A 26,829-nucleotide genomic window follows, 5' to 3' on the forward strand; every position below is an offset into this window, starting at 1 on the left:
CGAGCAACAGGGAGCCTGTTACAACGCACGTGTTGACTAAATAATGTAAATGTCACTTGGAAACAGCAAATTTGCATCAGTCCATGCAGAGACTGGATCTGCAGGGTGTGGTCATGGAGGATACAACACATCCTATAAGGCACAAAATGACTGAAAAAGGGATACAAAACCAGGTTATGTGATGCAATGGGAACATGAGGAAATGTAAAACAGTTACAAAGAGGTACTTTTACAACCCTGTGTCCAGTAAAGGTGGGTGTGCCATAATGGTGTAAAATCCACCAGTGTCACGTTTGATGTCTTTCTAATATTTTTGATAAATTATGGTGTTCAGATCATTTGCACATCATTTGCGTTTGGTTTTTATTTACATAGCGCCCCAACTTGTTTGGAAACTTTTTTTTTTTTATAGCAGAGCCACCTTCTCACAGTCTTATCCATAGCTGTTGGGGATTTGGGTTTACTAACATCAGCTATTCTATAGTTTGCATTTTAATTTCAAAAGTTGTTTATCTGTATTATCTACATTCATTTTGCATTTGAATATTTACTTATTGTACTTTATGATAGTTTACAGACTATTATGGCTAGGGCTGTTCATATAATGATATATATCGGATGACGATATAAAAACGTCTATCATTTCATTTTACGTTATCGTTTGTTTCGTGGTGTCGCAAAATAAACCGTTTACGGCAATATTTTTTCATCGTTTTGATGGTCACTGTAGTGTCTATATTAATTTCTTAAAGTTCTCTCTTTCCCTTATATTTAATAGAACCACACTACAGATGGACAAGCGCCTGTTTGTTTGCGTTGTGGTTAGCAACAACGACGGTAACAGTATCGCGTGTCCGCTTGTTTATGTTCCACATAAACCTTTCACAATAAAGCTCAAGATCCTGTTGAGACCTTTCAAAATAAACTGAATCACGTGAAAGAGCAGATTATTTACGGATGAGAATTTAAAAAAGAGCCGCCAGGTGCTAAAAAATAAACCTTAGACTCAAACGTTAGAACAGGCTTTTCCCCGCAGCACGCCGTGTAATAAATACTCACAAAGAAAACGGCGGCCTTTACAACTTATGTCTAAAAATGTATAGTTTCATGCATCGGTTAAAACACTGGACTCCAGCTACATGACGCGCAGCTGGAAACACTTCCCGAAAGACGAGCTGTCCGACATTCACAGAATTTACAGAAAATGTCACATTTCTGTGATTTATATCGTTAGTGACGATAGAATTCTTATATCGGGATATGAGATTTTGGTCATATCGCACAGCCCTAATTATGGCCTAGAAAAAGGGTCAGTGTATGCCTCTGCAGATTTCAGATCTTCTATCGCATTTAGTAAAAGATTGCAGATCACAGTTTCCAGTTATAGTAACTGATTATCTATTTATAACAGAAACAAAGCACTGTGAGCTAAAATGAACAACATTATCTGTATCACTGAGGTAATTTGTCCAACACAGCATTTGTAGACTTGCACTCACTGACCACTTAATTAGATAAACTCATTCAACTGCTCGTTAATGGAAATATCTAATCAGCGAATTGTGTGGCAGCAACTGTCATTCAGGCATGCAGACATGGTCGAGATGACCTGCCAAAGTTCAAACTGAGCATCAGAATGGGGAAGGACGGTGATAAGAACAACTCTGAATGTGTTATAGTGCCTTGGTAGAATGCCCAGGCTGCTTCAAGCTGGCAGGAAGGCAGCAGTAATGCAAATAACAGAAGAGAAGTATCCCTTAACACGCACCAAGATCACACCAAGTGCCACTCCTGCCAGCTAAAAAAAAGGCAACAGGTTATAATTACATGTGGTCACTGGAGCTGAACATTAGAAGACTGGAAAAATGTTTCCTGTTTCTGCTGTGACATTCAGATGGTAGGATCAGAGTTCACACTAAACAACAAGAAAACATTTATCCATCCTTACTTCTCTCAGTGGTTCAATGGCTGTGGTGGAACACGAGATTCACAAATCCGACAGTCGCTGCTGAAAAATCCGCAGCAACTGTTTTGTGCTATCATTCAATATGGACCAAAATCTTTCCATGACTTTTATGAATCTGTACCATGAAATCCCACTCATTGCAACGTGTACTTACTAAAGTGGCTGGTGAGCATATAACTTTAATAGCTTTGTAGACTATGCCTGAATTCATGACTGATACACACAAATAATACTGATGCTACCATTTAGCAGAAGCATTCAGCAAAGTGAGGAAGCAGATGGGGTAAGTTAATGGGTTTTATTTTACAACAAAAAGTGAAAAATGAGACTGAGCTCCATAAATTTAAACAGAAACCACCACATTAAAAGCGTGACCCTTCAGCTTTACGTTCTCTTGTAAACAGTCCTAAAGGCAAGAGACAGAACAAAGTATTCACAGTAAAAATAAGTGATCCGTCCATAATCACCAAAGCAAAAGTGTTTTTAGAAAATACACATGTAAATGCTGTTTGGTGCGGTGTTATGATCTTAATGTACTTCTGTATATATAGCAGCAAATATAGTAGGTGAAAGATTGGAGTCAAAATCAAAAGAAAAGCCTCAGAAGCATAAGCCTTCATATTTAGATACCCAGTCTGCCAGATTAGAGTGTAACAAAGTATAAATCACAGAAGTAACCAGAAGAGTCACCAACATGTATGTTTCATACAGTTCCTGACTGTACAGTGTTACTTACGCTGCCTGAGCTTTTGTTTTATTAAATCCAGTATAAGGGGAAAGTGTCCTGAACCTCATGGCTGTCCTGATTCCTCCTTGAGAATTTGTTGTCTGCATTTCTCTCTCAGTTTATCAACAGTCGACATCGACAGACTCTTAGGTTCCGTAAAGATCTTCTGCAAAGGAACATTTAAGGAGTGCTTAGGCTTTTTTCTACTCAAAATAAAAATAAAAACTACAATTAAAACTGTGTAAATACTTTTAACAGATTATCTTCTGCACAGTCTCATGGACTGGTGAAGTTAGAATAGCTGAAATGTAGCACTTCCCCATGAATTGTTTTTCTTTTTCGGGAAGTATTCTTTAAAAAAAGATGTTTTATGACCATAAGTAGTGTCATTTTTCTCTGGCCCCTTCCTAACCGTCATTGTATTTGGCAATCTCACCTGCATAAAGGTGTGGCAGTCTAGAGTGAAAGCCCCAGAAGTGATCTGTTTGAAGCATTCGCACACGTCAGGCAAAGAGCGCGCTCTCAGGATCTCTGCCTGGTGGTGAAGTATGAGAGTAAGAGCCACGCGGAAAAGTACTTTGGATCCCTCGTAGAAAAGACAATCCCAGACCCGCAGAACAGTCTGCAAGAATAAGACAGAAGGTGGATGTCAGTTAAATGATCGCCACATGCTTCTAGTTTGACCCCTCCACTAAAGCGCAGCTTTTGCCTCACCTCGATAGGGAGTACATCGATGTAGAGGCAGATAAACCAGCGAGACACCACCAGCGTCCATATGCCAGGGTACTGGGCCATGAGCTGTCCTACTGCAGGAGCTTTGACCTTAACCAGCTCACCAAGGACCTCCTGGTCAGTCTTCAGACCCAACATGGCCGGGGTGTAGTAGTCTGCAACACATTCAGATGAATTCCTCCTTTTCTTTTGCACAATTGAAAGCCATTGTAGTGCATTTATTTATTATAGATAATATTTATTATTATGTAAACTTTGAATTACATTTATTTATTTAACAGCCCTCCTTAAGGAAAAGATCAGGCTAACTGATTATTATTTTATCCCCAGTACCTCAGAAAAACAGACTCACATGCTCACAGTTAATTTGCTGCTTAATAAACTGAACAGAAATAAATAATGATGGTCTGGAGCATTGTTTTATAAAAGATCTCAAATTTTTATAGACCGAGTGTCAGTTTAGGAAGGCGCTATGAGAACTTAAAAAAAAAGAAAAAGAAGTAAAACGGAAGAGAAGCGCATCTTTGGTCTCGTTCTCTGCCGCCTTGACATTTTGCTGTACGTTTCCTTTGTTGTGGTTGCAAAATGTTAGCTGAGTCTGCCGCTGGCCCTCGACACGAACACTGAAAACCCTGCATCTCTAAAGTGGAACTGGTTTAACCTATGGAGCAACAGTGCAGGGTAGGGGATGTTTGCTGTGGGGTAAACAAAAACAAAAAAAAGAGCTCTGAAAGGAAGCCGACGTTAACTGTCACCTTACCTGGGAGTATCCTGCCCACCAGTGCATCCATAAGCCAGAAGGATTTCTCTTCGTCTTTCGTGATGATCATGAGGTAGCCTGCAATGAAGTTCATGCCCTAAAAACGAAAGAGCATGCTGTGGATCGCTTAGAATAAGAACTCCTGCTGTGTGTGCATACAGTATGCCAGGTTTTACATTGAATAAGTGCACTGACCGATATAAGAGCTAACAGATGAAGGTTAAGACCGAAAATCCTACACATGTATTGGTTAAATAAGGAAGTAGCCAGCCCTGATCTTTAGGTAAACAGACATGATCTTAGATAGAGGGAGAGTCAGAGCTTGTCGCTGACTGCATTTTCTTCACCTGACAGTAGCCCACTGTAGGATTATGGTGTCCGTAGGCCAGCAGCACATTGAACAGAGCCTTCTGCATGCCTGGCTCTGCTTTGCTCTTGAACAGGATGTTGTCAGGAAAGGTCCTGTGCATATCTTTTAAAAAGCAGAAAGAGTGAGTGAATTATTGGGACATAATTTAAGCATTGAAAGAGCATGCTGTATGCTGCGACAGTTTTGGTGCACCTGTGTGAATGGTTTCTTTCAGCTTGGTGTCATGCTCCATGTCCAGCAGAGACTGGTAATAACCCGGCTTACTCTCCAGCTGTTCCTGGGCACCACTAGCCGCCATCCAGATCCTGGCACGGTGCTCATTAGGCACACCTTTACGAACAAACCTCTTCACTGCCAAAACATGTTTTATTATTACCCATCACACGACCAGAGAGCTGGAACGAACAAGCAAACAAAACCCATGGAGGTGTCTTTTGTTTTTGTACCTGTGAAGTTCTTCTCCACATGAGGCTTCTCCTGAAGGAGCTTTGACCATCTCATGGACCTCCTGTTGAGGACATCTACATACTGATTCATCATCTCCTTGTAGGAGTCGAAATCGCCACGTCTCTCAAAACCGTAGGCGTCAATCCTGCTGGGACAAATTCACACAGTTCTCCACCAGTGAAGGTCTACACATAACACTCATAGACGCTGTGAAATCAGGATTGCCGGTGGACCTGCTTGCTCCCCTCCCTTCTTTCATTCTCCTATTCAGTGATGGCAGACTCTAAAACTGCCTCCACTGGGTAGGGTTTCTGTAGCTGAGTGATCAAATGCTCCAGCTGGATGAATAGTTAAGTGTTAAATTACTTCTTAGGGGAGCAAGGAGAAAAATGTAAAAACTCTGACAAGCTCCTGTCCCTTAAAAGCCAACAGGTGACAAACTTTAATGGTAGATTTACACGTTATAAGATGAAATGTGAAGTGGAAATACAAAAAGCTGAAGAGGAAGAAAGATGTTGTAAAAACAAGAAAAGGTTGCCAGTGAGGAAGCTGCAGGCAGATATGCTGACTAAATAACACAGGCCGACAACAAAACAGATAAAAAAAGAAACAAGAAAAGAGAAAATGAACTTTTTAAAACGCAATGAAACAAACAAAGCTTACCTGTCACTGTCATCATAATCGGCCAGAGCCTGCATAGCATTTCCTTTCATTTCCCCATCCATTGTGTCTCATGTGCTAAAGGTAAAGTAGTCCAAGAAAGCAGAAAAAAAGAAAAGAAAAAGAAAAAAACAACTGGGAGCAGGAAGCTTATTCCATTTTTATTCCCTGGAAAAGAACCAGCTGCTGTCAAGGTAAATAACAAAGCGGTCTGAGTTTCCTATGGCTCACCTTACAGCAGCCACTGCTGAGAGGAGGAGCTAGTATGAAGAAACCCACAGGTAACAGCCACAGGCGTGTACTTCTGTTCGCACACAAAACAGTTGGAGGAAGAGACACTGCGGTGTTTGCTCTTATGTCCTCTGCTGGCTGTAATTCCAACATTTTATTAATTTCCTGCAGCAGGTAAATTTGTTATTTCTTTAAAGTGATTTGGAGCCAGACCCAAATTTCCAGTGTTTCAAAGCTGATCTGTTTGGCAGACATATTATTAACACAGAGATGATAGGTGGACTTAGCCAATATTTTATATTTGGAATACATCGTGTTCTGAAACGTGTAGCCCGAAGTAATGAATTATTAGACAGCATTACTGTGGATCAGTCTCACCTTACTTCAACATTATTTTTGACAAACACACAGACAGCTGGCATCTAAAAAGCCTGATATAAAAGACTGTATATATAAGATGGACACATGCCTTTCCATTCTGTTAATTTTAACTTGGCATATTTTTCGTGTTGTATGGCCATGTCCTGTGTTATAAAGTTTAATAAAGTTTAAACAAAAGACTAAAAAAGATGGGGATGGATGTAGCCTCCAGGTCTGAAAAATGACCTGAAATGCTGAAGTGCCTTAAACCTGCATTCTTCTTTTATGACCTCAGTAAGCCCACTGGTAGGTTCATGTTCTCATATGACACTTTTAAGTCTCAGTTTTAACACAAACTGACTCGTTTGTACACTCTAGTCCCAAATAGACTCAAAACTGGTAAATAAAACAGTGAACACTTTAGCGCGTGGCTGCATTAGTTACTACAGTATGAGCGTGCAGTGTCACTCACCGCCTGTGATTTTAAAACACCAAGAATGCTCATCCTCAAGGCCCCAAAACAGGACTTTATAAACCAGTGGGTGATTTTATGGGGGGTTACAGCCATCTTTTATACACAGTTTTGGTCTACACTCCACACTCTGTTTTTAGCTTAATTGTCTCACCCTTTGGTGGGTAGTACAGTGCATAGAGTGACGGAGAAAGGCTCAAAGTGGACTCAAACCCAGGTCACTAGCCCTCAGCGCAACCAGTTGAGCTATAGTGGCACTCCACACGGAGTACTCTTAACAATATATGCGCCATACAATTAGTTTAACTGCAAACAGATTTAAAAAAAAAATAACAGTCATGTGTCCTGTTTTGTGGAATCATATTATGAAAGTAATCTGGATTTATCTCCTCTGAAACAACATTGTTGTACCTTCCTATTTCACTTATTTTTAGTCAGAAACTTATAGGAGTACTGCAGTTATTAACAGAGCTTTTACTTTCTAATTATTTACAAAGATGATCCCTGGAAATAAATAGATGAACCCTTAAGCCATATTAGCCCTAAAAGAAACTTTGCTGGAGTTGAATTACTTCTGGTGAAAAAGTATTTTAATGATACTTGAATACATTTGATTGACCTATGAGGGTAGCTTAAATAATTCAACCTACAAACATAAATGTGACTTGCCTCTAGAAGTCAGCGTTGTGCATGAGTTGCATATGATCCCAAAGCAGATGATGCCACACAAGAGAACGCCACTTCAACTGCTTGTTAACAGAAATATCTAATCAGCCAATCACGTGGCAGGAACTCCGTGCATTTAGTTATGTAGATAAGGTCAAGGTGACCTGATAAAGCTTAATCAAAGCATCAGAATGGGGATGAACGGTGATTTAAGTGACTTTGAATGTGGCAGACAGGCTAGTCTGAAAAACTGCTGACCTACACAATCATGTCTTGAGTTTATAGAGAATTACCAGAAAAACAGAAAATATTAAATGAGAAGCAGTTTTCTGGTATTTCCAAACATTTCCCCCCCTCAGTGTCGACTTGCCTTCGCTGTAACTGTGCATTTTTGTACTCTTTAGCAGTTGTTTTTTGTATCTGTGATATTAAGCGTCATATTTCTCATCAGCAGCAAAAGAGCTAAATACACACATCATTATGGAAAAACTCATGCTTTATTCATCTTTCGTAAATGAACAATATTAGGCTACTTACACGATGTATCAACAATATTTTCTATTTTTCACTACCTTCAGGAACACTGAACAGATGGGGTTAAACAGAAATACAAATATCAAACAGACAGATTTTTAATCTTAAGGCTTACTTTGTCGTCCTGTTGTCGCCCTCTTTAGTGTCCTGATTTCTGTATTAAGGGCTTTGCACTGCCTAAACACACAGATATGTGCCATGCAATCCTAAAGGTCAGTCGTTTCCTAATTTCAGAATTTCTCTCAAGTGCTGCTAAACAGTTGTTTAAGCATAAAAAACGCATCAAAGTGATGAATTGATAAAAAACAAAATTGCTTCTGAAAGAAAGTCGACTATGTGACATTTAGGATTCAAGACCCACTCCCCACTGAGATTATTCAGACAACACAACCCAATATCCATGATCTAAATTAAAGTACTGCCTTTACTTTAGTGAAAATGTATTGGTGTAACCAGCCAGGGGTGACGTAAAATGTGTTTCAACATGCTTTTGATGAGAAGCTCACAATTCCATGACTTAACAGAGCCACCTAACAATTTAACCAACAGCATATCATCCACAATATTGAGGCATCCCGTTAGAGAACTTAGCATTTACTGTACATAAAACAATCATCTTTTGTATTTATAAATTGAACATATTTATATTATTCTTCATATAGCTCTCTTTGTAAACTGTCCCAATAGATACAGTATGTACAGTAAAAACTGCAACAGTTCTGTTGGTGCTGGTGTAGTGAGCACTCTGTCCCAAGGTTAGAATAAGACAATAAGACATGGGAACTTTGCACAGTCACTCAGAGCTTTGAGACACGGTTGACTAGGAAGAATCTTAAAACACACAGCTTCTCCAGTCCATTCAGAGTACACGCAGCCAGTGAACCTCCTCTCAGTGCTGTGTCTATGCCCACCTATGGGGGCTGTAGTGCTCCTCCTGGAGCAGAGCACAGGGGCATCCAGGATACTGAGAATCTGGCAATGTCCATATGACGCCTCAGACTCAAGAGGGCAGAAAACGTGGCCAGTTGTTCTCGTAGTTTATACTCAGCTCCCTGAAAGGTGGTTTCCTGACAGTTTCAAGTGCTTCGGTTTTCACTCTGAAGTCTACAATTTTCTTTTTTTTTTTCTCTTTTGTACAAGTCTTAAAAAAAACTATCAAGTCACTGTAAAAGAAACAATGTTCTGGTTTTCCAGAGTCGGGATTAGATTTAGAGAGTTTTGCGTTTTGATCCTGTTACAATTGGTCGAGCGAATTCCACAAAATCATCTATAAGGACTGGCCAAGCTCCTGGGTGAGAAACACCGAAATATCGTTAGTGTCACAGTGATGGACGAGAGCTAAATATGAAGCATGTATTATCGATTGTGCCGGCTCACCTTCCTCATCATAGTTTGACATGTCGTCTGCTATCATGTTGCCAAAGTCCAACAACAAGTTCCATGTGTCCTTTGGGATAGATCGTTTATGGTGTTCCTGAAACGAACGAGTCCTGGTAAATTCACAGGTACAGAAACAGCTTCACATGTTTTCATTTCCTTCCATCTTTAATAATAGATTTTTTTGTCACTGTAAATAACTGATGGACTGAATTCTAGAGTTCTGTTTCAACCAAAACACCAGGGACAGGTTGCACCAACTGTACTTTGCTAAGCCTGGTCCAAACACCTAAGTCAGTATTTCTGAAAAGCAGTCTTGAGACTGGACTTTACGCTCAATAAAAGAAAAAAAATCTGTAACATTCTCCTGATGTCCGCCTAATTTGTCAGTTCTGCTTTGGAGTAGATTTGGAGGATCAAAGTAAACAAAATTGCCATTACTGACACAGAAATAAGAAAATTAAGAGCTGTGCAGGCAGCGCAAGAACACACAGACGGCCAAGTCCAACTTTATAACAAGCAATAAGAGAGCTAGGAAAGAAATAACGAGCACAATAAATCATACACTAACTCAGACAGCCTCTGTTAATGAAACGATGCAAAGAAAAGTGGAAAAACCAAACAAAGATGTTTCTTTGAAAAGAAATCCCTTCAAACCAGCACAGCTAGGCAGATTTTTATTAGCAGTATATAACTGTTTAAGTTGCCAGAGTGGGTGTAGTTTTGTCGGACAGCTGCAGGCTTGTGGTCCAAAAAACCAAACAAAAAACTGCAAGTCATGGTACAGCTCTTCAGTATGTTCAAAAAGATAACTCCTACAAGTTGAAACCACTCAATCACCCCCCTGGCAGCAGCCTGCTTATGTTATCTGAATAACTCTGACATCTAAATGTCTGTTTGCCTCAAACATTACGCCACTGGTACTTTAATGTAATGTGCTGTGTTGACTAAGCTGTCGGCAGAAATGGTCTGAATTTGGACTTTTACACCTGCTTCGGACTAAGATTCTTGAAAAGTGCAGGGTTGGTGGAAACATCATGGTGGAAACAATCTGGTTTTGCCCACTAGTTTTTGTGATCACGTAGGTATCTAACGGAATAATGGCCCAGGCCTCTAGAATGGATTCCTCCTTAATTAGAGGATTAAAATGGCTTAAAGTTTGGCTAACTGATTTAAAAAAAAAACAAAAAAAACACACACATTTTATTCTGGAGCAAATAAAATGCCACTTAAAAAGGTTTAAAAAGAATTACAATCTTGGTGACTTTTTGGGGAAAAGTGAACACCTTTTTAGGTGTAATGAGGACATCACCTGACCTTTTTCTCTTAAAAATACCAGTAGTAGTATCTCAGCTCTTAGAACACAGCTCCTTCCTCACATTTAAAATCTGTATACATACATCAGTGTAAAAACAAACAAAAATAAAAAATAATTTGCACTTTTTTTTTTTAAATAATGCCCCAAATATCCAAACACTGCGCCTGCCAATAAAAATCAACATTACGGATTTCTTAATAAGCAAAAATTCAGGGTCCATCGTGCCCAGTTTTACTCCTTTGACTCACCAAAAGGAATCTATTCCAAAGATCGAGGAATTTAAATCGTCCCGAAAGGACCAGGTTCCAGTAGGCTACGGCCATCTCCAAATCTACACAAATGAGACAACTTTGTTCAGATGTTTGTGAATCTATAATATTAGTCAAAAATCTATTGTTAGGTCACAATCCGTGAACTTACCGAGACCCTTCTGGCCAGGATTTTTGGCAAAGTTAAAGGTGAATTGATAGAAGTCCTTGAACTTTCCACTATCTTTTAGCTCTTGTTCTAATCTTGGCAAAAGTGCCTTCAGTTTTTCTGGACTGTCACACCTAGAAAAAAAAGAAAAGAAAAGAAAATATAAGCAGCACATACACAAATCACAACACATGGACAAACAAAACTGTTCTAACATTCAGTGCCCTGAAAGCCTACTCGGACACCTGAGCCTCAAAAGTCAAAACACTGCAACTGTTTCATTGAGTCGTTCCACGAAGACACAGTATACCCAGGCTGTGGGCGGATGTATAAATAGACAGCCTTCCCTCCCTGGAGCAACACTAAGAGAACCGCCATGCGTAGATACTTCAGTAAGAGTGTTTTTGTCCCACTTTAGAGCGTGTCACGTGCCGTTCATGTCAACACTCACCCCAGCTCGGTCATTCCATCCATAAACTCCTTCTTGGTGAACTCACACTGAGTGGCGGCACGAAACTTCCACGCAATAACCAGCACAGAGATGCTGGCTGGATCCAGTGAGAGGTCGTCACAAAACTGCTGGATCCCATCAATACCAATCTTATTCTCATCCTGGGGATCTATCAAGACAAAAACACAGTTTCACTCGAAATACTCAAGCAAGCAGTGTCTGTAACTCTTCTGGAATAAGGATCTTTACACTGTTCTTGTAAACAAAATTACAGCCTTAAACACTGTATTTTAAGATCCTACTTGCCTTTGTAGCGATTGTAGAGCTGTTCCAGCTTCTTACGGTCTACTGAGGTTTTCATGGATTCCTTACAGTAAAGCTCTGGATTCTGAAAATAGTTGTCTGTAGCAACTTCTAGTTTCCAGTCATTCTGTGTGAGACAGTACACGGCCGTTTTCTCCCCAGCCTGTGTGAAGGACATGAACTGCCGTACCTTGTCCCTCTGCGAAGACTTCAGCTTATGCTGTACAAGTACAGGACAGGGGCTGTCAGGCACCGGTGCAATCAAACCAGTCAGTACAGACAGAACCACACAAATGCAGAGCGACACACAGACAAAAACACACAGCGAAACATAAAACTCCACAGGCATTCAGGCAACAGGAAGAAAGACTGGGACACGCTCAGGAATACTCCGGCACATATTTCAAAAGGTTAGTCAGTCACGCCGACAAACGCGCTACAAATTTTGAGCCAAGACGCGCTGGTAGTAATGACGTCCTTTCCAAAAACAAGGTGGGTTTTTCTGAAAGGGGTTGTTATGGATTCTCAAAGCACATGCTGTACCTTGGAGGGCCCCTCAGATAACTACATTCATACTTGTAACATGAGTAGGGACATAGGATGCCATCACAAGGACCCAGAGGTGCAACAAGTCTGGAGTGAAACACAAGCCGCCCCCCACCAGAAATACTCAACAAATACCCCTTACATAAAAATATAGAGTGCACTTTCATTACATAAATACTTATAAGGTGATTTTAATTCATTATGGACAGAGGAACAAAAGAAATTACTCAGTGTGCACTTCTCTTGGCTAAAATCAGTAATGTTCATTTAGAATAATCCACCACTGAATTATAGACAGCCATATAACAAGTTTTTATCATATCTTAGACCAAACCTTTCCAGAGATACTTGTGCTAGTGTGCAACTACCATCTCCTCTCCAGCAGAAATTAACCAGCAATCAATCATTAAAGCCATAAATCTAAAAGAAAAAATTGCCAAAAGTTATTTTAGCAGCTCCAAAGTCTAATTTCTACTATGAAAATAAAACGAATAAGTTTGGGATTGTGGACCGTTTGAGGACAAGTCTACCTAATATTTGTGATGCTGTATTCTGATCCAAAAGGTTAGAAAAGCTTTTAAACAGTTCTGTCTATTTTTGCAAAAAATAAATAAATAAAAAATCACCATCCTATGCCATGTCCTCCAACTAGCTGCAGCGTCTGAACACCTCACTGAAGATCAGCATGTCCTCAACCTGAGTTCACCGAGCTGCTAATAACTCCATTACTGATGTAGTCAATAACGATGTATGAAGTCATGTGTCTGTCCCGGTTTGCTGCTCTGGCAGCACGGATTATTGTTCTGTTACAGGAGGGTAACGTTGGGTTAGCATTGTCTTCACAAACACCAGCTAGTAACTTGCACTGGCTAACGTTAGCTGAGTTAGCCTCTCTCTCTGACATTAACGATGGGGTTAATATCACGGGAACAGACTGTCATTGTGGTTACGCGTTAGCCGGGACTTAACTCAAACGGCCCTGTGTGTGTGTGTCTTTGAGGTCCAGCGGCTGACCTGCTCACAGCCGAAGTTACCAGACTGCCAAAAAGGGACGTGTAGCTAATGCTAGCTGCTCTTAAAATATCCAACTGACCTTCCCTGTAATAGCAACGAACACGAGTAAATGGCCACTGTACGCTTGCCAAAACGCGACACATCATGTACTTTAATACCACGACAATAGTCTTGTAAGCAAACCTTACTGGCATTAAATCCAATGCCTGGGTTTGTGTTTATTTTGGTTACCTACCATTTTTACACCCGCTGTTTGACCAGTTTGGTAGTCCGACTGTCGTTCATTATACGCATGCGCGGAAGTCGCCGGATTGCATAAAAAAGATGAGGTCTGCGGTAAAGGCTCCGTTTGATATTTGCATTATTTGCGCTTATTTGATTAGAAAATATGGGCTTGTGCAAGTATTTGTCGCGCAAAGAGAGTTAAAACGGCACTTTCAAATACGATGTTATACCAAGTGTAATACACAAACAGGAAAACTCCCTCAAAACTGCATTCAGCACTGTTAAAAATAAAACTCAACCCCACCCTTCACCCGCTACACACACAGACACACACTTGTTGACTGCCAACATCCTCACACACCATCCGCAACACAATACACACTGTAAAACACAGCATCAGTAATCCTCCTTCACGGCACATCACACCTGCCTTGCTCTGTTAGTGGCAGACATATGAACAGCTGACCGAAGAAATTTATTTAAACTGCATTAAAACAACGACTGTTGTAGACATCCAAGATTGTTAGGTGACCCAAAGCCTCAAAAAAAAAAAAAAAAAAAAAAAAAAAGTCAGAGCAGCCTTTCTGAAATGCCATTGCAGGGTAAGCACAGGTGTAATAACATTCATCATGGCACTGCTCCATTTAGAAGGGTCAGGGTTTATTGTGCTTGCCAGCTCACTAGAACGACTGATAGACTGAATATAACAGGGTTATAATTGAGTTTAACACTTACATGCTTATTGTGGTATGAGATGTCAAAGTGGTTATTGTGAAAAAGACCTATTTTGATAGCAACCATTAATGAATATGGCTATATTAGCAAGAAAAAAATCTAGAGTATTGTTTGTAGTGCTTTGGAAATGTATTGGGTTATGCTTACAGTATTTACTGAATAAGATAACTAGCTTTGGAATAGTAAAGTTTAAATATTTTTAATACAAGTCGCATCCCAGACCTATTGAATCAAGAAATCACGTAAATAAAACCTGTGTGACAAAGTAAAGTAGGGTAAAAGACCTCAAACATCAAAACATCATGCAACCATTTAAAGAAACTCCAGAACAGATAAGAAACAAATTCAGTGACATCCATCAGTCTGGAAGGGGTTACAAGGTAATTTCTAGAGCTTTAGGACTCCAATGAACCATGGTGAAAGCCATTATGCATAAAAGAAGAAAACCTGGAACAGTGGCAAGCCTTCCCAGAAGTAGCCGGCCTACCAAATTTACTCCAAGACTGCATTAACGACTCATCTAGGAGGTTACAAAATAACCCAGGACAACCTCTAAAGAACTGCTGGCCTCACTTGTCTCAGTTAAGGTTTATGATTCAACAGTAAGATTTGCATAACTTCAACATTCAACATCAATCACCTCAAGGTGCTTTACATTGTAAAGACCCTACAATAATAAAGAGAAACCTCAAAAATCAAAGCAAGTGCACACTTTGAGCAAGTGCTTGGTGAGAGTGGGAAGGAAAAACACACAGTCTTGTAGGAATGAAGCCTCAAGAAGAACTAATTACTAAAGTTAATTCAGAAAAATTCCAAGGAGAAAAAAACTGCTGACCTAAAAGATCACAAAGGCTAGTCTCACATTTGCCAAAAAAACCCCCCATCTTGATGATCCCTAAGACTTTTTGGAAAATATTCTGTGGACTGACGAGACAAAAGTTCCACTTATTGGAATGTTTGAGTCCCATTACATCTGACATAAAACTAATACAGGATTTCAAAAAAAAAAAAATGATATCAGAGGATTGGTTTATGCATCAGGACAACGATCCACCCCCCAAACAAACAAAAAAGACAACATCCAAAAACGTTTTTGGAGTGACCTAGTCAAAGTCCGGGCTTAAAGCCGATTGAGATTCTTTGTGATGACCTTAAACATGCCATTAATGCTCTGAAACCCTCCAACGTCGCTGAATTAAAACAATTCTGCAAAGAACACCAAGGCCTTGGTGTTCCCCCGGAAAAGGTGGAAAAGGTAACTAGGGAAAGGGAGTTTTGCTTAGGCTGTTGCCCCCACAACCTGGTGCCAGATACACATAAGAAAATGAATGGATGGATGGATGGATGGATGGATGAATCTATGGATGGAGAAAGTTTACCTTGCCCAGCTTTTCAAGAGTTACAAATACACAACTCATATGATAATTCAAGCAAAGAAAGGCAAACGATTAAACCCTTATGAGCGAAGAAAAACATTTGTGACTACTTTATTAAAAAAAATTGTATGGTACCAGGGTTAAATGAGAGTAACAGGCCTGCACAAGATAACGGGGTTGAACGGATGTATTACTTTTATTTGTAGATTATGTCATACATCTGACAAATAAATACTCAGGACTACACAGAAATGTTGTTTATCTTTATATAATATCTTATATATTTTTTAACATGTTTGAAGTGTTTGTTTTATATGTACAGTAACAGGATTGCAAATCAGTGCTGATATTAGAGTTTTCTCAGAAAAGGATGTAAGCTGATAGTTGACTGTGAAAGTCAAGAATAAATATAGAGATATAAACAAAGGAATTAAACTTTTAAATTAATTTCTATTTTGGTAATATAAATATCAAGGTTTGCATTGGTTGGAATGACACAATCTACTCAGAAAAGACTGGAAAAATACAAAATATATCACAGAGAACTGACCTTTCATCTAACCACGGTGTTAACACGCAGCTCAATCGTGTCACTGATTTTTTGTCAAGTCACTCACTGTTTAGGCTGCACATAGGGTTGCAGTGCGTAATGACTCTTTTTTAATATATAATATAAGTTGATGATGAACAAAATCAAAACAAGAAAAAAAGTGGATTTATAACTATTTTTAACTGTTATAAATTAGTTATTGAGAATTTGGCAAGAGAAAAAAAATGCTATTTTGATAGTTCTCAAGAGCTATTTTGCATTTAAATGATATTTTGGAATTGAACCACCTTCACACTACAAATGTATGTTGTAGTCCTTTGTGAGTGGATTGTATTCAAATTCATATGTGTGTGTGTGTGTGTGTGTGTGTGTGTGTGTGTGTGTGTGTGTGTGTGTGTGTGTGTGTGTGTGTGTGTGTGTGTGGAGTGGGGGCAAAGAAAATCTCCTGCATTTGTACGATGGCTCACTAACAGTGACAAAAGTGAGTGTTAAGACCTCTCCAGTGCACTTGCTATCACTGTTATTTGCACCAAATCAGGTGAAATTGTTTCACAATGACTCATGGCTTCCTAACTGAACAGATTTGCATCCCTGGAGATTAACTAACTTTGTGTTAAACCTTCGATACTCTGACCCCTTACTTATTTCACGTCTTGTCATATTAACACATTTTTTATGGCGCACTCCTGTGCAGCAGACGGCGCTACATGTATCACGAGGGCTCTGGTATCCACCAATCCAAAGAGCTCCAGGTTGTGGGCATGAACTATTTTGACCGCTTTGCTTTCGTCTCATTCGTGCTGTCCAATCAAGCTCCACTAAAGCGAGGCACCGCCAAGATCAGATTGTGAGAGACGCTGCTGTAGCAAGGCTAACGGAAAGTCGATAGGAAAGGCTAGCGAGCGATCTGTTAACCTGTAAGGTGCACCGGTAAGCAGCATCTACTCAACTGCAGCTTGTCACTCAGCTGACGCATATGATAGCACTGACGTTAAATATCTGTATGACCGTCTATTGTTTGTTAAGTATATAGGAAAAAAAATGTTACCGCCAATAAATACAAAGCTAACCGTCGAGGTAAACTTGTAGCTAATTCTGGGGTTGTCGATGACAGCTGGGGTTTAGCTTCTGTGCTAACCCACTAGCTAGTCAGTGGGCTAACAAAGCGCTGAAGCACCTACTTCTTGAAGTGCAATCGCGAGCTAGCTCAGTGTTAAAATAAACATTTTAATAATAAAGTAAAGTACCTTTTGCATTGCATTTAATATATCCTCTTTCAAGTCGCTAACTTACGGCATGTAGCTGACGGTAACGAAGTGAAGAGCAAAGCTAGTTTTTGCGGTTCATGATGATTGTAATCGACCTGATTACAGTAACGTACTTGTATTGGATCCATATGCAACAGTTCGTTTGGAAGCGAACCTTATAAAAACTAATATTTAAGTTTTAGACACCTCAAAATGGCCACCTTTCTGTGAATTTAGCGTCAGGAAAGTATTCGTAAGGCTCTTCGTGTTTTATTAAGAACAAATAAGAAAGGTTACGCGATTAAATGCGTGGAATAATAATAATAATGGTAATACTAATAAGTCGAGGGTTTAAATGTAACTTCCAGACAACAAAGCGTGTTATTCATTAGTTAGCTATGTGTTTTGATACTGGTTACTACACTGGCAAAAGGAGGTCAGCGGTTGACAATAAAACGCAATCAACTCACGGAGTATATACGGCTACCTGCAACTGGTATTTTAGAAGTTGTGGTTAACTGTGGCAAAAAAATTTATCGTCTGGATAAAATCCACCTTGCTGGCATCGATGGCAAACTTTGTTTACTTTTTCAGTCTCTTTGACTTGGAAACGATCACTCTTTGTACAGCTAGCACACAGCAAGTTATGCAAATCCTGTCATGGCTTGTTGTATTAAAAAATAAGCTTAAAAGTGAAATACTCAATGTGAATACATTATTTCGTACTTCAAATTAACTATATAATTGTTAAAAAGTATCTCGACATTTCTTAGTTTGTTTCCTGTTTAGTGGGGATTTAGACCTCCTCTTCCTCCATTCTCAAATGCCAACAACAACAGCCGTCGAGGAGACAGAGTGCACTCGTAAGCGCATACAGTCACCACAGTGAAGCTCATTCATCGTGCGAAAGGCACGTTCACTATTTTAAGTGTTAACCCATGCTGAAGTGTAGCTGGGATCTGCAGCACGGAACCAATAATCGCAACATTTCTACATGAATCGTCTCAGAGCGTGCAGGAGCTAACTAGTAAGCTAAGACCAGCAAGCTGGGTCTACCGCTAGCTGTTAGCAGCTAGCTGCGTCCAACAAAAGATTGTTCGTGCTAATCGACATATAATATGACCGCTGTTACAGTATCATGCAGCCACAGTGCCTGGAGCCATATAGTGCCTTCTCTGTTGCGACATTATCAGTTTAGCGCTGTTGTGATAAAGTTCGCTTGTTTGCGTGACCTGTAGCAGAAGTTGGACGGTGCCTCTCCTCCGGACGTGCTCGGTACCTGAAGTAGGCCTTGTGCACACTTAGCGTAGTAAAAGTTGTGAGCATCAAGGGATGGCTTAATATGGTTTCCTGCATAAAAAGAACACTTAAAAGTACTGCTCGGTGGCTCGTTCACGTGAGATTGGTGTGAGAAGCGTACATGTCTGCGCATTTTGGATAATAAAACAAACAGTGACGCTAACATTGGTGATGTAGTTAGCTTTCTACAATGTGCTCTTAGCAAGCAGACCAGATGGGCCTTACTTCAGAAATAAGTTTAAATTTCCTCTCCAAAACAAAGTGAAACACAGCTTAGCTTGGGAAACAGTATTGGGAAATATAATGTTTGGGTCAAACTGCAATTTTGTCATTATTTAAGTAATAGTTTGTTCTCTTTCTGTTTGCAGGGGTCTGAATAGTGACTGGCAGAAGAAAAGTCTTTTTAACCTAAAGCATACCTCTTTTCGGTCCTTTGGGATCATGGCTAAAGATGTAAGTAAATATATACATGGTTTCATGAGAAACATCAGGCTATTTCTGCGGTGTCACTTAAGTACTGTAGCTAATTTGGGTCCTTCAGTTTACTGGCTGCACTTAGTCTTGTAGTGTTTTCTTTTCTTTTTCTCTTTAAATAGACTGTGGGATTTGTTTAGTGACTTCATAGTGGAGTGGTTTATACATTTGCCTTACAAAAGATCCCCTGTTAGGTCCTGGAAGGTGACATAGTTCCATTGAATCAGGAAGGGCATCCGGCGTTAAAACTGTGACAAATCAAACTTGTGCAACTCGCTGCGGTGACCATTCGTAAATAAGGCATCAGCCAAAAGTAGCTTCTACTGTATGGAGTTTGTTTAACTTGACTCGTCTTCAATTCTTTGGTTTCTGTAGTATATTAAGTTGTTCTCTTTTACAGGCTGGTCTAATTGAAACCAATGGAGAGCTAAAGGTTTTCATCGATCAGAATCTGAGCCCTAGTAAAGGTATATTTTATGTATATTTTACAGAAATTGTGCATATGTGATATGCAGGGCTTTCTAAGCAACATGTACAGTCTAGTTTAAGAGGCAGCAGAGCTGTTTGTTGGTAGGTGGACAATAGGGGGCAATGGTGTTTCATTCAAAAGCTTCCCTCATTAATGATCTTCTCATGTCTCCTATAAGGTGTCCTGTCCTTGGTTACTGTCCAGCCCACAGCTGCCCCTGTGGCCAAACAGCTACTACCCAAAACCCTTGGGCCATCCAATGTGAACGTCGCTACACACATGCAAAATGTGCCACACATGGTGAGTGAGGTCCTGTTAAGTCAGCATTATGTGGTTTCTTTTCTCTTAAGGCGTAGAAACCCTCAGCAAATTTAAAGAATGCTTTGGCTCTGCTAAATATTAGCTAGATGAATTTTTGTAGGGTTTTACTCTGCTTTATATGAATGTTGTATAAGCCCCCTCCATTATCATTGTGAGGTGACCGGGGAGAGGGTAGCTGGAGGCAGTTGATCCTAAGCTCATCAACTCTACAGTCAGCAGGATTACACCCATCATCCCATTATGTACAAGGAATGTATACATAACGGAAATCAGCTTAGATATCACCTTACTAAAGGAATAGATCACCCGTCTTCAAGATGCCTCACATTGCTGTTAGGGATGCAGTTTTTTAAAGCTGTGTCTTTAACTGTCATCAGCCCAATTCAGCATCAGGTTTTTATTAGTCATCATAAATGACTGAAATTCTAAAAATGTCTTATTTCTCCCTTAAAGCTGTATTCAAACAATCGCCAATGATGATTTTCATGACAAACCAAATATTTTGCTTACAAAGTCAAATTCTGTCAAATGAAATAACTGTCATTTAACTTTACTGCTTCACCTGTCAGCTATCTAATGCAAGGCCAAATGTATTTAAATCATTCCTTATTGCACTGAGGGTAGTTATAGCTTTCTGCAAGGTATCCTCAAAATGACAGAAATCAGCAGAAGATGCGCGTCCTAAAGAGAGTGAACAGAGTCCCACCTTGAGTTTATGTTCAGTGTGAATTGGTTCTTGTAGTTAAACATAAAATATTTAAGTGTGAGGCTTTAGAAGAAATATTACATGTCAAGATTTGAGTACATGAGGTTTTAGAGGAGAAACTCATTGTTGATGACAACAAAAGCATGACTATCAGTGTGTGTTCTTTCTCTTCTCTGTGGTCTTCCTGTAGGTGATTGGAACACCCCAGAGGCCTACCGTATCGAACACCATTTTGGTAAACAGTCCACACACACCCAGTTCCCAGTTCCTCACACAGAGTCAACCAGCCGATGCCTCTCCTTGGTCATCAGGGTAAGGCTTCAAATTGCCCTTAAGATTTTAAGCTTGGGACATTATTGGTGAGCTCTGTCCAGATTAAGCTAAGCATTTTAGAATGGGTCAAGTCTGATAGCTATTCATAGCAATAATAAAAAAAAAAAAGTGAATGCCAGATTGCCACACATCAGTGTGTTTGTGTTCATAGTGACGTGGGCTCGTTTTTTTTTTTTTTTTTATGTTTGCAGAAAACGTGGGAAGAAAGGGGAAAAGAATGGGAAGGGCTTGAGGCATTTTTCCATGAAGGTGTGCGAGAAGGTGCAGAAGAAAGGAGTGACCACGTACAATGAAGTGGCAGATGAACTGGTGGCAGAATTCAGCTCATCAGACAACCACATGTCACCGAATGACTCAGTGAGCACTGCCGCTGTGTGATACTGTCTCAGTGATGCAGACTGATTACTCCTGATGAAGATATTTTAATTCTAAGATATATTTTTTAATGTTTTGAATTGCGTCTTTTTTTTTCTCTCTCATTTCAGCATGTGTATGACCAGAAGAACATTCGGCGACGCGTTTATGATGCACTTAACGTGCTTATGGCCATGAACATTATTTCTAAAGAGAAAAAAGAAATCAAGTGGATTGGTCTACCCACCAACTCAGCGCAAGAGTGCCAAAACCTAGAGGTAGAAACGCACAGCGAAGACAGTCACTCCTGCTTTTGTTACCAGTGTTAAAACGCTTTTATTTCAACTGTAGGTGGAGAGACAAAGGCGGCTGGAGAGGATTAAGCAGAAACAATCACAGCTTCAGGAGCTCATACTGCAGGTTGGATTTGAGTGCTGGTACTTGTGTGATCAAAGGGGGGCTACAATTATAGTCTTTATAGTGGTAATTGTGCATCAGGGCTGCAGAAGACGCTTCATAAATACCCCACGAACTGATTGGCCTCTTTAGATTGCTTTTGTCTGCGTTTTGTCTCTTTTTGTGATGCTGGATCATAATGAATCAGTAATAAACAGAAGTTCTTCTCATTGAATCTCTATATATGCAAGTAGCACATGCAAAATGGCAACTTAAAATTGTTACAATGTAAAAGAAAAAATTAGTATTTAAAAAAAAAAAAAAGCATAAATATATCCAAGAATGCTGTAGTGCTACACTTAGTTCTTTGCAGCTGTTTGAGTTTTAACTTGTCTTTGATCTTGTCTTACAGCAAATAGCTTTTAAGAACCTGGTTCAGAGGAATAGGCAGACAGAGCAGCAGGCAAACCGACCTCCACCTCCCAACTCCATCATCCACCTTCCTTTCATTATTGTCAACACCAGCAAGAAAACTGTCATTGACTGCAGCATCTCCAATGACAAGTGTGTGATCATCAGCTCTGTTATTTAAAATGCTGGCACTTGGAATAATTTGTAACTGGGGGGGGAAAGAAATTATCCAAAAAGTGGGGGAGGTGTTCACATTTTCATCGAGGCGCTGGTAGTGCTTCACCGGGCTGTATTTATTAGGGCTTTAATAAATAGTTGCGGAACAACATGTACTTGACAACAGCCCGTCAGCCACATAAGCTGCTTTATTTTTTCTAGCCATGTGACATGATTGTATGTAATACCTTGGAGCTGCATAGGTGGGAAACTCAACTATAATTGCAGGTTAATTGTGTTCTGGTTCTTGGCAAATAAGCTAAAAGAGGCTTGGAAGCCTTCTGTCAGTGCAAAGCCATTATAGTGTGGTATCAAGATGTGCATTATAACAATAACTAGAATCTCCTCATTTTTAACTCAACATTTCAGTGTGTATAGGATTAGTGGCTGACTTGAAGAAGTAAATATGAGGCCTTCCCACATGCAACTAAACCAGGGGTGTCCAACTCCAGGTCTCAAGGGCCGATGTCCTGCAGGTTTTAGATATCACCCTGGATCAGGACACCTAAATCAACTGATTAGTTCATTACCAGCCTCTGGAGAACTTCAAGACATGCTGAGGAGGTAATTTCGTCATTTAAATCAGCTGTGTTGGATCAAGGACTCATCTAAAACCTGCAGGGCACCGACCCTTGAGGCCTGGAGTTCGACACCCCTGATCTAAGCTAATCCCCACTTTGTAGATTAACTTTATTTTGAAAGGAATACTAGTAGCTGTCCTCAACGGGCTAACTAAAATACTGAAGAACCTTTGGCTAATTTCTTCTTAGCCAAAGGTGTTGAAAATGGGACCCATGTTCTATTCTATTCAGTATGCTGTCCTTGATTTGGTACCCATGATCTTCTTTAAAATTAGAACGAACACTTGTTTGGATAATTGACCCTTTCCCATTTTTCCACTCTTCAGGTTCGAGTATTTGTTTAACTTCGACAGCATGTTTGAGATCCACGATGACATCGAGGTGCTAAAACGTATGGGCATGGCCTGCGGCTTGGAGGTGGGAAAGTGTTCTCCAGAGGATCTGAAAATCGCACGTAGCCTGGTGCCCAAAGCTCTAGAGCCTTATGTTATAGGTAAGTGACCAATATCCCTATGAGTTCGGCCCCCCTACCCCCCCTGGAAATTACGCCCCTGGTACTTGGTGCAGTTGTGAACACAGTAATCACACTTGGATGGGGACCAAACAATTGGACCAAGACCCTTTGGAGCAGCGGTCTCCAACCCCTGGGCCACGGACCGCTACCGGTCCGTGAGTCATTTGGTACCGGGCGCAAGAGTTGAGGCTCAGGTGGGAAACTTATGGTTTTCAGAGTTTTTATTAGTTTCTATCGTTTTTGTTTTTTTTAATCATTTTTATCGTTAACTCTGTTTCCCTGGGTCTTTTCCCCTGTGGTGCAAAAAAGGTTGGGGATCGCAGCTTTGGAGGGCAGGGTCTTGGGACACTTTATAAAGAAAATAAATTAAAAAAAAAAAAAAAAAAAAAACCTCCAGTGCGGCTTATGGTATGATGATCTGACCTAACTACCAGGTCTGCATTTTCTGAAAATGAGTGAAAAACAGCTACACGTTTACAAACTCGTCAACTCGGTCTAGAGTGAGAGGTGAGAAAAACAAGCTTAGACAGAAACTGCTTCAAAGGGTTAGTCTTCATCTGCAGTTAAAGTAGGCAAGAATCTGATTGTGCTTTCTGAATCCCTTTGTTCTATATCTCTTATCCCCACTCAGGTCTGCAAATAGTCGAAGGTCTTCATTCTAATTCATTTTCTCTTTATCCAGAAATGGCCAAAGGTCCCATCAGTAACGTCTACATCACTGGAGGTTCCTCTGCTAATGGAGCCCGTTACCCTGCAAACAGGTAAGAGTTGCTAAATGTGATGTAGCTCTAATGTGCACACTGCTTTTTCTAACATTTCCCCATCCTCTTATGCAGTGATGGCTGCACTGATGGCACCATGGCGTCCAGTTCAAACGATTCTCACTACAGCGGGTCTCGTGTGGAGACTCCAGTGTCTTACATGGGGGATGACGACGATGAGGATGAGTACGATGAGAATGACGATGAAGACTAACCTCCCTACACCTCGCCACTCCAACAAGCACAGTCTTCAAAACCACCCTCACCGTGGGAATTTAGTCCACTGTCGTGTGTGCTTTTTTTTTTCTTTTCTCCCCCCCGCCCTGTTTACCTGTATTTCTGTCTGGCTTTCTCAGGGGTGTCGATGAAAATTAAAAGAACAGAGGTGTTTGCACCCACCTTTTTCTGCTCCTGAGTCACCTGCACCACAGCTCAGTGGGAGGTGTCGTCCAAGGGAACTGTAGTCTTTGTCCCTGCCACCTGAAGTCTTTGTCTAATCCACTTCTTAATAAGCCATCCCACTAAAAAGCAACTCTAAGGCCTACTGCTGTTGGAGAATGTATAATGTACCCGTTTGACTTATAATTTTTTTTTCTGCAGTTGCATATGGCAGACATGATCAAAATGTTCCAAGGTGGCCAAAGTGTCTGCTGTGAGATGTGTTGTTAGTGCAACACCATGGATTCGGAATGGCTTAACACAGATGCCACTGCATCACAGTATGGGGCTCCATCACATCTCGTCATGCTTTGTTTGTTTTGTTTTGGTTTTGTGTTCTGAGCAATTTGAAATGGTTTCCCGATTGTTTTTGGGCTGGCTTCCTTCTGTTCCGTAGGCAGCTGCTTTCCTGATCTTCTTTGCTAGTTTTATTTGTATTCCAGAGTTGAGGAATTCTCCATCACCGCCCTGTTAATGCCTTGGTAGTGTTTACAAAATAATGGCAGCAGCGAGGTAAAGACTTTCATAACCCAGGCTCCTAGGTAAATAAGCTTTCTTTGTTAATTACATATATGAATCCTACAACAATTGTAGCTTATAGTTTCCTTTAGAGGCCAGTGGTAAAGATAGACCTACAAAAATTATTGATGTAACAATGTGTGGTTGTATAGGTCTTTATGTACACCCTTCAAAGATCTCCCTTTTAAAACTGAGCAACACGTGTACTGACTCTTCCAAATACCTTTTTCTGTAATCTAATATAAGTTTGCAAATTAAATATAGATTGTTTTAATAAGTTTGTATCCACAATTCATGATTTTTCTGGGGTTGGGGTAAGGTCGACTGTCTGTTGGGTTGGAAACAAAGTTTGCTTAAATAGTAATATGAGAGGTGAGCAGAAGGCGCTAGAAACGTCTAGCTGGGTCGTTGTCTCAACCCTGTCTATTAAAAGAACTGGGGAAGGAAACTAGCTCGGTTTTTAAAGAAGTTGACTGCTTGTCAAAAGAAAACCACAATGGATACACTGCTTGGATGCCTAACACTTGGGAAAAGGATGCCTGACAATGATTATGCTGCTGCAGTGTGATTGGTTCTTACATTATGCTAGTTTGCTTTCTGTCAGCAGTTTTTAATTAGATTTGGCCAAAAACTGTGGATACACTGCAGATACTGGAATATTGGGGGGGGGGAGCATTTATTTTAGCATCTGTTAATTCTCTGAGAAACCGGATCCTGTGACTTGTTTAGAGCTGTTGAGTTCTTTTAATTCAGAAATCCTGGAAGACTAACAGTTTATCTAATTTTGGCTCTGGAATCCACCATAAAAAATACAAAATAACACACAGATGTGGTTGGAGGGAGTTTGCTTAAATTTAATTAAACTGTAAAATTACACCAATTTTATACATGGGCCCCAATGAAATTAGACAACTTCCAATAAAATAAAGAAAAATTACAAATGACTGAAATCTATAAAACTATGGATATTACAAAGAATGAGTTTTGCCATTTTTGATGTCTTGCCCAACCTCCTTCGATTGTTTGTTCGTGGGTTTTTCTACCTAATTTGGTTGGTTTGGCATTGTCATTGCATAACTTTCCACTTTACCTTTGTCCAAACACATTTGGGTTGCTCTTGCATTAACGTTTAATTCACTGTTTTAAGCTTTGCTGCGTTTGGCTGAAGACAGTAAAGCTCTGTACGATTCAGAATTCATCTTGCTGCTTCTGTGTTTTGTCACATCATCAATAAACAGTCGTGAAACCAGTTCCAGTGGAAGCATGCATGTCCATACATTACACTGCCTCCGTTGTGTTTGGATTATGTAGTATGCTTCGATTCATATTCTGTCCCACGCCTCGTCCATCCTGTTTTGTTTTGTTTCTCCCTCCCATCATTCTGTTACAGGCTGCTGTTGTAACTGTCCAACAGTGCTGTTCCTCAGTATGATTTGGGTCAGTTGTCCATCCACAGTTCACAAGAATCACTACTTCTCCTACAGTGCTAGTTAGTTTTTACTTGTGCACAGCTGTCACCCAGTGGGTCTTTAACCTGTTCTCATGATCATATT

At 40.1% G+C, this 26,829-nt stretch overlaps 3 protein-coding genes across 8 annotated transcripts; 1 reads left to right on the forward strand and 2 right to left on the reverse strand.

The window, feature by feature from the left end:
- Window positions 1–2,171: 2,171 nt before the first annotated feature.
- LOC146556570 (growth hormone-regulated TBC protein 1-A-like) lies at window positions 2,172–5,885 on the reverse strand. Its single transcript, XM_085249233.1, has 8 exons — window positions 5,666–5,885; window positions 5,002–5,147; window positions 4,748–4,906; window positions 4,533–4,657; window positions 4,186–4,282; window positions 3,408–3,580; window positions 3,130–3,315; window positions 2,172–2,859 (listed from the first exon to the last, which is right to left on the reverse strand). The coding sequence occupies exons 1-8, from the start codon at window positions 5,725–5,727 to the stop codon at window positions 2,758–2,760; spliced, it is 1,050 nt and encodes a 349-aa protein (XP_085105359.1). The 5' UTR covers window positions 5,728–5,885; the 3' UTR covers window positions 2,172–2,757.
- A 1,983-nt stretch (window positions 5,886–7,868) lies between these two features.
- On the reverse strand, window positions 7,869–13,724 carry dcun1d2a (DCN1, defective in cullin neddylation 1, domain containing 2a). 3 transcript variants are annotated; one of them, XM_085249551.1, is made up of 7 exons: window positions 13,587–13,724; window positions 11,795–12,011; window positions 11,489–11,657; window positions 11,041–11,171; window positions 10,869–10,951; window positions 9,303–9,399; window positions 7,869–9,213 (listed from the first exon to the last, which is right to left on the reverse strand). In XM_085249551.1, the coding sequence occupies exons 1-7, from the start codon at window positions 13,587–13,589 to the stop codon at window positions 9,134–9,136; spliced, it is 780 nt and encodes a 259-aa protein (XP_085105677.1). In that variant the 5' UTR covers window positions 13,590–13,724; the 3' UTR covers window positions 7,869–9,133. The 3 variants fall into 3 exon arrangements, with proteins under 3 accessions (XP_085105677.1, XP_085105678.1, XP_085105679.1); XM_085249552.1 differs by lacking the exon at window positions 13,587–13,724 and adding an exon at window positions 12,964–13,313; XM_085249553.1 differs by lacking the exon at window positions 13,587–13,724.
- A 3,263-nt stretch (window positions 13,725–16,987) lies between these two features.
- On the forward strand, window positions 16,988–25,553 carry tfdp1a (transcription factor Dp-1, a). Of its 4 annotated transcripts, none has more exons than XM_085250604.1 (12): window positions 16,988–17,167; window positions 19,152–19,236; window positions 19,658–19,724; window positions 19,905–20,026; window positions 20,944–21,065; window positions 21,278–21,443; window positions 21,572–21,718; window positions 21,792–21,860; window positions 22,249–22,400; window positions 23,371–23,537; window positions 24,241–24,319; window positions 24,395–25,553. In XM_085250604.1, the coding sequence occupies exons 2-12, from the start codon at window positions 19,225–19,227 to the stop codon at window positions 24,531–24,533; spliced, it is 1,242 nt and encodes a 413-aa protein (XP_085106730.1). In that variant the 5' UTR covers window positions 16,988–17,167; window positions 19,152–19,224; the 3' UTR covers window positions 24,534–25,553. The 4 variants fall into 4 exon arrangements, with proteins under 4 accessions (XP_085106730.1, XP_085106731.1, XP_085106732.1 ...); XM_085250605.1 differs by lacking the exon at window positions 16,988–17,167 and adding an exon at window positions 18,283–18,347; XM_085250606.1 differs by lacking the exon at window positions 16,988–17,167 and adding an exon at window positions 18,308–18,394.
- The last annotated feature ends 1,276 nt before the right edge of the window (window positions 25,554–26,829 follow it).

The sequence above is a fragment of the Mchenga conophoros genome, linkage group LG16 (assembly GCF_057382185.1).
Source record: "Mchenga conophoros isolate Kocher_MC1m ecotype Shallow Benthic linkage group LG16, M_conophoros_male_GT1.1, whole genome shotgun sequence".
NCBI classification, from domain to species: domain Eukaryota; kingdom Metazoa; phylum Chordata; class Actinopteri; order Cichliformes; family Cichlidae; genus Mchenga; species Mchenga conophoros.